The 12,816-nt window shown below is 36.7% G+C and overlaps 2 protein-coding genes across 3 annotated transcripts in view; both read left to right on the top strand.

Annotated features, from left to right (window-relative positions):
* The first annotated feature begins 845 nt into the window (after positions 1 to 845).
* On the top strand, positions 846 to 2,199 carry LOC112157377 (small integral membrane protein 26). Its single transcript, XM_024290076.2, has 2 exons — positions 846 to 1,112; positions 1,547 to 2,199. The coding sequence occupies exons 1-2, from the start codon at positions 989 to 991 to the stop codon at positions 1,714 to 1,716; spliced, it is 294 nt and encodes a 97-aa protein (XP_024145844.1). The 5' UTR covers positions 846 to 988; the 3' UTR covers positions 1,717 to 2,199.
* A 338-nt stretch (positions 2,200 to 2,537) lies between these two features.
* dtd1 (D-aminoacyl-tRNA deacylase 1) overlaps positions 2,538 to 12,816 on the top strand; it is a 16,990-nt gene continuing 6,711 nt past the window's right edge. Inside the window, exons 1-4 of one of the 2 annotated variants that reach the window (XM_024290075.2) lie at positions 2,538 to 3,038; positions 4,287 to 4,377; positions 5,951 to 6,186; positions 6,926 to 7,023. In XM_024290075.2, the coding sequence (XP_024145843.1) occupies positions 2,861 to 3,038; positions 4,287 to 4,377; positions 5,951 to 6,186; positions 6,926 to 7,023 (603 nt within the window). In that variant the 5' untranslated portion in view covers positions 2,538 to 2,860. The remainder of the gene's footprint in view (positions 3,039 to 4,286; positions 4,378 to 5,950; positions 6,187 to 6,925; positions 7,024 to 12,816) is intronic. The other variant, XM_024290074.2, reaches the window with a different exon arrangement.

Raw genomic sequence — 12,816 nt, 5'->3', positions numbered from 1 at the left:
AGATTCACTAGTTTGTCTCTTGGAAACAACGTTTAACTGGGTGCTGAAGGAAGGGGAAACTCTAAGGTCCTGAAAGGAAGCTAGCATCCCAATGATCCCAAAGGAAGGAAAAGATAAGATGGAATGTTTTAGTGATAGACCAGTAAGCATTCTCATCAGTTTTAGCTAGGCGAATATATTTGGAGGTACAGTTTCAAGAAAGAAAATCCTTGGCTGGGTACATCACTTAAAATCTGGTCTAATCTAGGGGTAAAAACAGATCATGGTCACATTGTAGAATGATCAGATAGATCACATGTGATCCAGAGTTAAGCACAAATGATGTGAGCTACAAAAATTGGAAAAGCGGACCATCAAGTACTGGGAACTTTTGAAGAACATGCAGATTAAAAGTTTAAAGGGAATAAAAAAATTAATTTGATCTGAGAAATAATGATTTTTACAGATACTTACAGCTGAGGTGGTGTTAAGAGCAAAACATCATCAAAGAAAACCTAAAGGGCCAGGATGACTTATTACAATGTTTCTTTTATCATACCAGTCAAATTCGGGCAGGAAGGTTATTTCTAGGCTGTGTGCAGGGCTTGAGGATTTGAAGAGACACAATACTGTATATTTAAAAGAGAAATTGGAAAAGGAGACATCAATGGTAAGGCTGATGACTTGCACATATTTTAATTATATATTAAGTATCTGGTCTTTAGAGAGTTAAACGATAAATATTTGAATACAATTATAACAATAGTGATTTATTTATTCATTTAATATTGTTTTTTTCTAATAATGATAAACTTATAGAAAAAAATGTAATCAAATCGCTAAAAAAAAAAAAAAGCGATGCCCCGGAAGTTCTTTTTGCTATCACGGTAGTACTTCCTGTCCTTGAGCCGCAGCGGTTTCCCGAGTCTTTTAGCAAGGAAAATAAAACTGTGACTTTTAGCAGAATAAATGTGCGTCTGTTGAGTTTTATCCGCTTATTGGAGGCGCAATGACGTTCAAAGACTTCGCGAAGTGGAATACCAAAGTGTCCGCAGTGTACGCACTCGGAATCTGGACCATGATCAGCTCCTTCGCCTACTTCAAATACACGGGACGGTACGACGACACAACGGGTGAGCGCGAGCCCACGGATAGCTACGTTTATGGGAAAGACAAACAGGGATACAGTGTAGTTGTCAACGAGTTTTAAGACTAAAACATATGTGACTCTTTTTCTCAATTGTGTGTTTATTATGACTTTAACACCTGAACCACGACTTCTTACCCCGTAGTCCAAGCCCCTCCTATCCTCCATTTATTCAAAGATGTTACACACAAAAAAAAAAAAAAAAAATGCAGTGAGGCTTTAAATCTGTGGACATCTAGAATTGTATTTTTTCTTGTCCAAACTCATTAGCAACAGTTTTTGGTACATGCTCTTTCAAAATACATGTATTTCCGGTTTTGTGATTTTTCATAATTTATTTTGCTTCTTTTTTAAGTGAAAAAATGGTTACATTTATTTGTGATTGACATGATTGATTTACTGTTTTTCTTTTAAATTCAGAGCAAAAGAAGGAGGAGGTTGTGGAGGAGCCTGCAGATCCAAACACCCACGTCTATGTCACAGCTCACACCAGAACCACCATTACCTATAAGAAGGACTTTGTTCCGTTCACCACTCGGCTCTACAACTTCTATAAGTCCTTCAGTGAACCCGGAGCGGCAGACAAGTAGCTCTTGAATGTGGCACGATCTAATCTTGGCTCAGAGACACTTTTTGTGTTCAGATGTTTTTTTGCTGACATCATGGAAGGCTGCATGAATAGGAGTTTTTATCCGTCTGACTCTTTATTCCAATGTAAGGATGCCAAACACAAAATACTGTAAGAACGAGCCTTGCTTCAAACACAATTATGATATTTTATTTATTTCACAGCAAGTTTGTTTTATTTTTGACTCAAACTTTCTGCAAAATAAAAATTAAAACTTTGGATATTCATGTTTTCCTTTTAACAAATAGGTACTCATTGTAAGCAGTAGACAAAGCTAAGCAAATGAAAACAATGAGTTTAGATTTTTTTTTGTGTTTTATCAAGTCCAAAGAGAGAAGTAATGAAGATGTTGCTGAACCAGTAGAGATGCTTCATTTATTCTGTTGCAGCCTCAAAAACAACAAAAAGATGTAACAGAGGTGGAAAAATGTAAAAAAAAAAAAAATTACAAAAAATCAGAGATGTGACAAACACTGGAAACCATCTCATAGCTGGTTCTTTCACTGGGCCTTAAGGTGTAAACCCTTTATTTACCAACAAAATAATGTAATTGAAATTGAAATGCCAGTTATTTTATTCAATTTGAATTCACAAGACTAATTTTCTTCCCTTCATCACCAAATACCTTATCATTATGGTTGGAAAAATCTTTTATAATTGTCTTTATCATAATTATTAGTGATTTTTATAAGGTAGCCACTACTTATTGTAGTTTAAATTCGAGAGATTTATTCTCTAGATTGATAATCAAATAGGAAAATAAAGCTTGAAGTTTGTCAAATGGGGAAAAAAAGCAGATTTTCTGCCAAGAAGAAGTTGAGGAAAAACCATAAATAGAATTATTTACTAATTGAGTTTGGTCAACACACGGTAGAACTGCAATTAATTCATGTTTGACATCTAGACTTTTATAAATAGGTAGATATACTGTGATTTGGAGTCATCTCATTGTTGCTTAGTTCAGTGTATAATTACCATAGACTATTCTTATACAGTCTATGATAATCACACTCTTTTTTTAACTTTACACTTCTGTCTTTAGGTTGTTATTTTAGTTGTATTTACTTGTACTTTTATTTATTTATTTTTTATTTAGTATTTGTTTCATGTGGTTTAGTTGCATATCAAGTACATTGAGAAAAAAGACAGGATCAAACCGGAAGCTCGATGACTCTTCAACTTCCGCCGCTAGAGAGCGCCCTCGACCCGCTAAGGTACCCGGATGTTGTGGTAGCGCAGCAATGAGAGCCGTCATTCAGAGAGTGACCAAAGCGAGCGTGACAGGTAAACAGAGCGGCGTTGTTGTCCACAAGTTAAGGAGATAACTGAACCGAACCGGGTATTATTGGGTTCGGTCTAAGGACGGCATGTCTGGGTCGCCGAGGCTAGCTTTAGCATCCTCGTTGAAATGAATAAAGCACGCCCGCGTGAGCTGCACGAACCCACGAGGAATACTAAATGTTTCTTTGAGAAAACCATTAAATAAAATGTATTTAATTAAAAGGTTATTGGCTTCTTATTTTGCATAGACAATTCATGCTTATTTAAACAAAATGCAAAAACGGATTCCTGAATCCAAAAATACACAACCGGAAGTTTGGGGATGAAGAACCTATAAAACAATCACAGAAAATATTGTTAAAAGACCAAAAAAGAAGAAAAAATTCAGAGTTCGGGTTTTTTAAAGAAAAAAAAATCCAACTAATGAATTTCATGCCGGTAGTTTGAATAAACTTTATTTAAAAATGCAATATAACAAAAACATTTTGTTGTATACGCTCTTGTCCACTAGGGGGTGCTGGTACCGCTGCTGTTTCTTTGTTTTGTTTTCCTTTTAGAAGTTAAATGAACATATTGATCAGCCATAATTGGCTGTTTTCATAACAAACACATGGTTGGTGTTACATGGTGCGGATGTCAATTATTTAGCTTTATTTATTGACCTGGTTTTGCTGGAAGTCTAAGCTATAAGGAAAATAAAGTCACTTCAATTGATTTTAACCCCCAAACTGTGCAGAACTAATTATTTCCCCTCCAGAGGGCAGCAAATTTGAAGCTTTCTGCATTTTTCCCCCCATATCATCATTAATATAATTTTTAATTCAGTTGTCAGTGGTTTTCTTAATTTTATAATTGAATAACGGCTGTTTGCTGACTAGTTGCCTACATCAAGAAAGCATAAGCTTGTAGGCTATCTATTTGACACAGCCTAGGACCAGATGTTGTAGGAACGTTATGACCCAAACTTCAGTAAGAAAACACCCAAATAGCCAGATAGGGATTGCCAGAGCAATTATGTTTGTGTTATGATGTTACAGAAGGAAATATGTGCTTACTGACATATCCATGGATCTCTAAAGGTTTGGAGATAGAAAGTGGGGTCTCTGTTTCTGTCATCTGATGCTCTTTTTCCTCAGTTGTTCCTATGTTTTTAAGATTCTGCACTGTTTTGTACTCTTTCCAATAAAACTGTTTGAGTGAACCTGACTTAATTTATTCTGCTCCTTAGTTAACTAACTTGTTCTCCTGCAGTGGGAGAGGAGCAGGTCAGCTCGATCGGCCGTGGTCTCTGTGTGCTGCTGGGGATTTCTGTGGATGACACTCAGAAAGATGCTGAGTACATGTGAGTGTTTCCATGACGTTGACATTCTGCCCTTTGTCTTTCATTTCAGTATGAATGTGTTTTATTAAAGAGCTGTCCTGCTTAAACATGCATAAGCGCTACTCCTAAAAAAATGACAAAGAAAGGAAAACTCGTCACTGATCAGATTCTTCACTTGAAAGTCAGAAAGTTTGTTTGTCTTTAAGCTTCAAGGATGATTTAAGTTACAGAAAAAACAATTTAATGATAAGAAAATCTTCATCTTTAAACAGAAGATTAACAATTTAGACTGCAGACAATAATCTGTTCAAATGTTGATAATCTACATTGAAATATTAATTTGAATCCAGATCATTCTTCTTTTAGCATATTTGAAGAATGATCTGGATTCAAATTAATATTCCAGTCTAGATTATCAACATTTGAACAGATTATTGTCTGAATCCAGATCATTACTTTAGATTAAAAGTCAGTCTTTGCAAGTCAGTCTGGTAATTTTGTAACATTTAAACAATTATACTGTAAAAAAAAAAATCTGTTTTTTTTAAGTTATTTTGAATTAATTTTTAGATAAATTATCTGAACGGGTTAAAGATCAGTAGTTTGGGTTAAATGTCAAGGATCAAGACTATTGATAATTAATCTTGACTGTTAAAAATATCTTGGGATTAAGGTCAGAAATCTTGACCATAAATCATTATTCTAGAATAAAAAAGGTGAGTTGGAATTGCCTTTTTAATAATCTAATTTTAAGATAATTATTAATCTAGACTCACTGGATTATATGAAAAATTGTTGAAAGATATAAATTAAAAGTCATGAGGATAGAAAGTGAATCATTTGGATAAAATGCCAAAAATTTCAAACAAAAATACTTATCAGAAGTTGTTTTTTTGAAGAAGTAGATTTAAAGTAAATCTATTATCGAAACTGAAGGTGGGTAATTTAAATTACTGACTGAGAAACATCAGGATTAAAGGTCAATAATCTGGACTGCTAACTATAATTTAAAACACTAATTAATAATTCAGATTAAATCTCCTGAAAGAGTTTTTTTTTTTTTTTTTTGGGCAAAGATGATGGAGGGAAAAAGTTCATCCAATTTCTGCTGAATCTGCCGCCAGACTTCAGACATTTGACCAAAACAGCTGTCGTCCAAAATAAGCATTTCCTGTCACCTTCAAAATAAGAGTCTGCTTCAGCGACTTCTATTCAAACAGTAATGTCAGAAAGAGGTAAAAATGTCATAATTTTTCACGTTTTTAATTTTCATGATGTTAAAACAAAGCTAAATATAAATAAAGAGTAGAACTTGTGGAGATGTAGCATCTATTTTAAGAGAAAAACAAAAGCGTTTTGAAACAAAGTTGTTGGTGGAGAGAATTTGCTAGTTTCCCAGTGAAGTTTAGATTTTTAGAAGAACTTGTGCAGCGATTCTCCTGCAGTATGAGGTCAGCTTCAAAGGAATCATTATAAAATGAAGGAGTTCCTTTGAAGATCAAGCTTTCATCAAAAACAAATCATGGAAAGTGGTGCCGAGCTCCTCAGAGACGGTTCACGTGAGATGTCCTCATGTCGGCCGTTTGTGTTTCAGGGTTCGTAAGATCCTCAACCTGAGGCTGTTTGAGGATGAGAGCGGCCGTTCGTGGAGCCAGAGCGTCATGGACGGGAACCTGGAGGTTCTGTGTGTGAGCCAGTTCACCCTGCAGTGCATCCTGAAGGGCAACAAGCCCGACTTCCACGCCGCCATGCCCGCCGAGCTGGCCCAGCCCTTCTACAACAGCATCCTGGAGGACATGAGGAGCGCGTACAAGCCGGAGCTCGTTAAAGGTGGGCGGGGTTTGACGAAACTGTTGACAGGAAAAGACTGGAGGGGGTCACCAGAGACGCGCTCACGCTGAACGCGCGACGGAGCAGCAGGCGGAGATGCTGTGGTGATGCAGGGACGGGGAACTGGGTCAGCGCACAGGGGAGCAGATGTGGAGAACACCTCGTTCCAGCAAGGAGGCGGGAGGCTTCCTAATTACACCCCCATCCCCCTCCAGAGAGATGATATGATGAGTGTGCACTTCTGCACTTCACTCTGTTTCAGCAGATGAGACAAAACTTCCTGTTTGTCACAAAGATGAGACGGTTTTTCATTTTGAAACAAACAAAACTTCAAAATCTAGACGAACATTGCTCCTTTTGCAAATTGGATTTAACCCTCACGCATATCAAAATAAAATACGATTATTTCTGTTTAAAGTAATCAAATTACGATTTTACCATCTTTACTGTTACATTAACATTAATTTATCAATTGTCGTGTTTAATTTTTCTTATTTAAATCAGTTTTCTGCTCTGTGTTCTCTTTTTTTCTTCTGAAAAACATATTTTTTTTGGCTCACTTTTCATAAAAATGTATTTTTCGCCTTTCTTTTCTGTGTTTGGAGCTCTTTTACATTTTTTTCTTACATATTCCATTTTATTTTGTTGTAATTTGACTTTCTTCTCAGTCATTATTCCACTCTTTGATCATTAACTCTGAGTCTGTGATAACAGCTTTGTTGTTCTGTTCTTCTTGTAGATGGAAAGTTTGGCGCCAAAATGCAAGTCCACATTCAGAACGATGGACCGGTCACCGTAGAGCTGACATCGCCAAGTTCCCCCACAGACCCCAAACAGGTAAAAAACCAAATGAGAGTCCAGGCAAATCGGGGGGAAAAAACTGTTATTGTTAATTCTAGATCAACGATGGTATATAACTAGACAGTGTTCATAAAAAAAAATGCAAAGTTGGCTACTAAAAGTCCTCAAGTATCTTAAACAAGCATCAAAAAGCCAAAAATGTAAAAAGTTAAAAGTTGACAGCTTAAAGGGGATTTTTTTTAACTGAAAAAGCCTTTTAGTGTTTTCCAGTCTTTGCACAAGTTTGTTTTCCTCTTACAAGCTTAAAAAATGAAGGTCATTGAAAATGAAAGAAACCTTGTAATTGGCAAAACTACACACAGTCTAGGTCAATCTTACGTAATTTTTTGTATGAGACAATATTTGCATATTTTTGACACTTTTCAGATTTGTGTTCCTTTTAGTTTTCTGTATTTTCAGCAATATAGGCCACACTAAAATATAAGGCGTATTAAGTGAGACAAGAGTCAGAGATCAGACAGTCTGACTTCATAAACTGTGCTAATAAATTGTAACACACTGCAGCTCAGCCACGTTAGTAGCGTAAGCCGCGTTATCTACATTAAAGGGTTAGCCATGTTAGAAGAGTTAGCTGTGTCTCAACTGTTAGCAGCATTACAATGGTTAGTCGCATCTAGGGATGTCCCGATCAGGTTTTTTTGGGCCCGATCCGATTCCGAGTCATTTGATTTTGTGTATCTGCCGATACCGAGTCTCGATCCGATACTTTTATAAGACATTTAAAACATGAATAAATTGAAGAAACAGATTAGTGTTGCCCCTTATTTATATTTCAATAACCTTCTTTTATCATTAAAAACGTAAATAAAACACTTCTGTGAAGTAGCTTTAATAAACAAGTAAAAATACAGCAAATATAAACTAGGAAAAAAAATTCTTTTTATATAAGTGATAATTAGTCATGTGATAAAGTTTAGTGACTTTAGCTTTACCATCTTTAGAGCTTTTGAACATTTTTGACCAAATGTGATTCCTGTCCTCATTTAAAATTCTTAAAAATAAATTATGACTTTGTTTTAGCATAAAATTTGATGAGTGTTCATGAATAGCTGATATCATTATTAGTTTTAATTTACTAGTTTTATTTAGTTATTTTTAAGATTATGTGCTTCTTTTTTAAGTTCTTAAGACATCAGATTTTTGATTTTATTACCACAGTAATTAATTTTCTTAACTGTTATTTCTCTGTCAGATAAATCAAACAGGCATATCAAAGGACAGCTCGGGTCCTAAGGAGTTATATCACGGCGTTAGCATGTAGCAGTTAGCAGCTGCTGTTTAGCCATCTGTCTGCAGCATGAAGAGCTTTACATTAAAAAGAAAAAAATACTGTCGCTTTTAAGGGTTAGCGGCATTTGAAGGGTTAGCCACGTTAGAATGGCTAGTCGCTTTAGAAGGGTCAGTCGCTTTAAAAGGGTATGTTGCGCAAGAAAGGTTAGCCTCGTCAGAAAGGTTAGCCGCATGAAAAAAGGTTAGTCGCTTTTAAGGGTTAGTGGCATTTGAAAGGTTAGCCGCGTTAGAAGGATTAGCCGTGTTAGAAGGGTTAGCCTCGTCAGAAAGTTTGCCGCATTAGAAAAGTTTGCCGCATTAGAAGCATTAGCCACACTAAAATAGTTAACCGTGTTTAAAGGGTTAGCCACATTACAAGGATTAGCATCGTTACAAGGCTTAGCGCCGTTACAAGGGTTAGCCGTGTTACCAGGATTGGCTGCATTACAAGGGTTAGCATCGTTAGCGACGGCACGTCAGGTTAATCAAATTAGACGTTTTTGCCATTTTTGTGTATTTACAATATCTTTGACTCACAACCTTATTTGCAACACATAAAAACAGTCTGATAGCACTAAGAGTAATGTTGCTATGACTATGCTAACTCTCAACCTTGTTAGTAACACATTAAAAAACTGTCCGACTCAGCTACAATTTAGCCACGTTAGCATATTCACAATTACCCCCAACCTTGATTGCCTTGAACTTTAAAAAAAAAGACAAACATTTTGACACAATGCCATGTAGCTCTCATAGTCACTTTGACGTCAGTAAACACACCAGAATTAATCCATATATAAGGTACTTTGAGTTATAAGATACACTTTTCTGTTTAGAAAAATGACTAAACTAGATTTCATTTCTGCTGTGAAATTATTTTTCATGATAGTTCAGTTTTAGATTCCACTGATAACATACATCTAGACTGTTTTCTACTGTTTACAGAATAATTTGAATTTTTCTATGTAATATAGTCCAAGAAGCAGTAAGCAACATTCAGTAAAAATGTGTGACTGTATGACATAATTTCAAATATTGCTTTATTAAAAACAATAATTATGGAAGTGTTTCTGTTTTTCATGTGTTTCAATCCTGAATTTATCTTTTTTTTTTTAGTTTTCACACCGGCTCATAATCTGACCAGTTTTATTGTGTTGTTGAAGGTTTTAGACCTGTGAAGGGAGTGGTTTATATTTAACCACTAGGTGGTGCTGTTTGTCATATTGTGGATCACATTAGAGCTTTTCATAGCTCCATAGAGCAGACAGAGTAACCACAGGAAGAGGAAACGTCTTTTCGGGACATACAGCAAAAGATCTGAACCTGTGAGTCCTGAACAGAGGAAAGATTTTAAACTGTAGTTATAATCGGGTGTAACCAGAAAACACTCTCATCTCCAAGAATTCCCTTCACCAAAATAATCATGTTAATTTTTAAATAATGTATTTGTTTATTGGTGCAGAAAATGAATATTTAGTTCCTACAAACAAGCAGGAAATCTGTTCCTCACAGACTTGTTACTTCTTCTTGCTCTTCTACCTTACACTGGTTATTTGTATTAATGCCTCCTGTATAAAAGACACCTGTCCACACCCTAAAACAGTCAGACTGAAACCTCTTCGCCATGACAAAAACCAAAGAGCTGTCAAAGGACACCAGAAACAAGATTGTAAACCTCAACAAGCTGAGATGAACCGGTCTATAATAAGGAAGCAGCTTGATGAAAAGGAAACAAAACTGTTGGAGCAATTTTTAGAAAGTAGAAGAAATCCAAGATCACTGGCGATCTCCCTCTACCTGAAGATTTCACCTGGTGGGGTACAAAAGATCAGGTGAATGTTGAAGAAACATTCTCGAACTACATAAGAGAACTGGGACCACAATAACAAAGGTTACTACAGGAGCACACTATGTTGTCATTATGGATCCAAACCCTGCTGTGCTCCGAAGGTCCTCCTGCTGAAGCCAGAACTCGTCCAGACCCGTTTCAGGTTCTCCAGAGTCCATCTGGAGGATCCAGAGGAGGATTGGATCACGTCATGTGATCCGATAACACCAAAATGAAACTCTATGGTATAAATGCCACTCGTCGTGTTTGATGGAGGAGAGATGGTGAATCCCAAGAGCACTATACCCACTGTGAGGCATGGGGGTGGAAACATCATGGTTAGGGGATACTTTTTTGCAAAAGAGACAAGGACGACTGAGCCATATTAAGGAAAGAATGAATGGAGCCATGTGTTGAGGGATTCTGGGCAAAACCTTCCATTCGTGAGAGCATTGAGAACGAAACCTGGCTGGATCTTCAGGCAGGACAAACACATCGCCATGGCAACAAAGGAGTGGTTGCGTAAAAAGCATTTCAAGGTTCCGGAGGGGTCTAGCCAGTGACTGGACCTCAGTTCAATAGAGAATCTGTAGAGTGAGCTGAAAGTCAGTTTTCCAGCAAAACATCACAGCTCTTGAGAAGATCTGCATGGAGGAATGGACCAAAAGACCTACAGGAAACCTTTAGCCTCTGTCAGTACAGGAAGGCTTACATTACAAAGTATTAAAGTAAATTTGTCTTAGTGAAGAAAATAAAAAATTCTCAATATCATACAAATCCCTTCTATTTTCTGTTTCTATAATGAAAAATCAGTGACTGACAAATACCTTTTTACTGTTAATGTTAAAAAAATAAAAATATTCAATACATTTTGTTGCATATTTGTTTTAATCCACATCATACCAAGGCTTAAAAATGCAAAACCTTCTAAAATAGCTATAAAATACTGTTCTGGCTGAGGAGCAAAAAAGCCGAATAATTGCAAACTCCACTAAAAATGCTGAGCTCTAAATAATGCAGAATGAATTGCTCCCTAAAATAAACACACTAAATACAGAACTAGACTGCAGATCAGGAAACCTAAAGGTAGAAGTTTCTCAACAATCTTCATCATGTGAAAATCTGCTAAATCAATTCATTAAATGCTAAACATCTAAAGAACTTAGACGGGACCATTGGATAGGAGTAAGCACCACCCAGATATCCCATCATCCCTTTGTTTACCCTCTCTTCCACTAGCTCACAGCCCCCAACAACCTAACATTACTGGGACAACAAAAATGGCGAGCAATATTGGAGCTATCCAGTTTGACAGTTTTGAACCAGATACCAGCTCGGACGAGGAAAACAAAGTACATTGAAGTACAACAACTTTTGTTGTTGGCACAAAGGGAGGTTGTAGAAGTTCTAGGAGGATCTGTGTGAACCTGGTTCAGTGTCTTGTGTTTCTTTATGTGAATGAGCATATTCAGATGAAACTGGAGTTAGTTAAAGTGTGATCTAATAGAAACATTATGCCTCCTAAAAATAGAAAAAACGGTTTAATTTGGAATCTTTACATTTATACACATCAGTCAGACACAGAGGAGTGCTGCTTCAGGCGCGACTGTCACCAGTCTTGCTTCAATAGCGACTCGCTTACAGGCTCCACCTTCTTGAGTTTTCTAGTTTTAGCCGCAAACTTTCCCAGGAAAGTCCATTCAGCCCAGCTTATCCTCCTCATTTCCAAAAACGTAGCAAAAACAAAGTTATTGTTCAGCTGTAAAGAGATACAACGTTGTAAAAACAAGACTACAAATATTTACCAAAATGCTTAGTTTTAAACTATTTTGGTAGAAAAAACTGAACAATTGCTAAACATTTGGTTTAAGAAAAGTCAAAAATGCAATATAACAAGTTATGGTTAAATTGAATCTTTATTTTTTGTATTTTTTTTTTTAGCATTTATTTTAAAAAGTTTAACTGTGTAAATTTTACAAAAATACTCTAAGGTTTTTCATAAAGTGTTTTTTTTTGTCACAATTCCATCTTTTATTTTCAATATATCATTGCTTAATGGTTTAAAATGTATTTTGTAAACTCAAATGAGTGACATATAAAGAACTTTGGAGTTTATTTTAAACTTCAGCTTCGTGTCTGCAGCATCTTCATCAATGACACAGAGGAGGTCTGTTTTCTGGCTTCTTTTAGTCGTTTTCATGACAGAAAAGTCTTCCTAAATCTTTCTGCAGCTTTACTCTGGCGGATTAAAGGATTGATGCAGATGCAGCAAAACGTCTGACAGAGGTTTTCAGATGTTCTTCTGCCTCCTCACGCTTTGGCCGCCGGCCATCTTTGAGCGGATTGTCCGCCGGCAGAGACTCGAGGCCGTCCTGAGAATTTTAATCTGTTTGGCTGCGCGGGCCGAAGAGTCAGAGTGGAGGCTGAGCGTCGGGGATGAAAGGCCGACCATCAGGCTTTGTGGGGAGGGGGGCTGTCCACAAACACTGTTTCTTTTCTTTCTGTGAATGGGGGGTTCAGTCTGAGCCGGAGAAATACGGAGTTATCCGGACAGACTGATGGATGTTTTCTTTAGCAGCGGTTAGATCAGGGCCTTTTCTGTTTGTTTGTTCTCTTTGCGGCCGTTACGTAACACTTGATCGTGTTTAGGAGGCTTTAATCTGACTTTAATG

The sequence above is a fragment of the Oryzias melastigma genome, linkage group LG1 (assembly GCF_002922805.2).
Source record: "Oryzias melastigma strain HK-1 linkage group LG1, ASM292280v2, whole genome shotgun sequence".
Lineage (NCBI taxonomy): Eukaryota > Metazoa > Chordata > Actinopteri > Beloniformes > Adrianichthyidae > Oryzias > Oryzias melastigma.
This window is presented reverse-complemented; position numbering and strand designations above follow the sequence as displayed.

Coding starts and splice junctions, on each gene's coding strand:
- LOC112157377 (XM_024290076.2), top strand. CDS start 989: ATGACGTTCAAAGACTTCGCGAAGTGGAATACCAAAGTGTCCGCAGTG. Junction 1,113..1,546: donor ACGGTACGACGACACAACGG/GTGAGCGCGAGC, acceptor TTTTAAATTCAG/AGCAAAAGAAGGAGGAGGTT.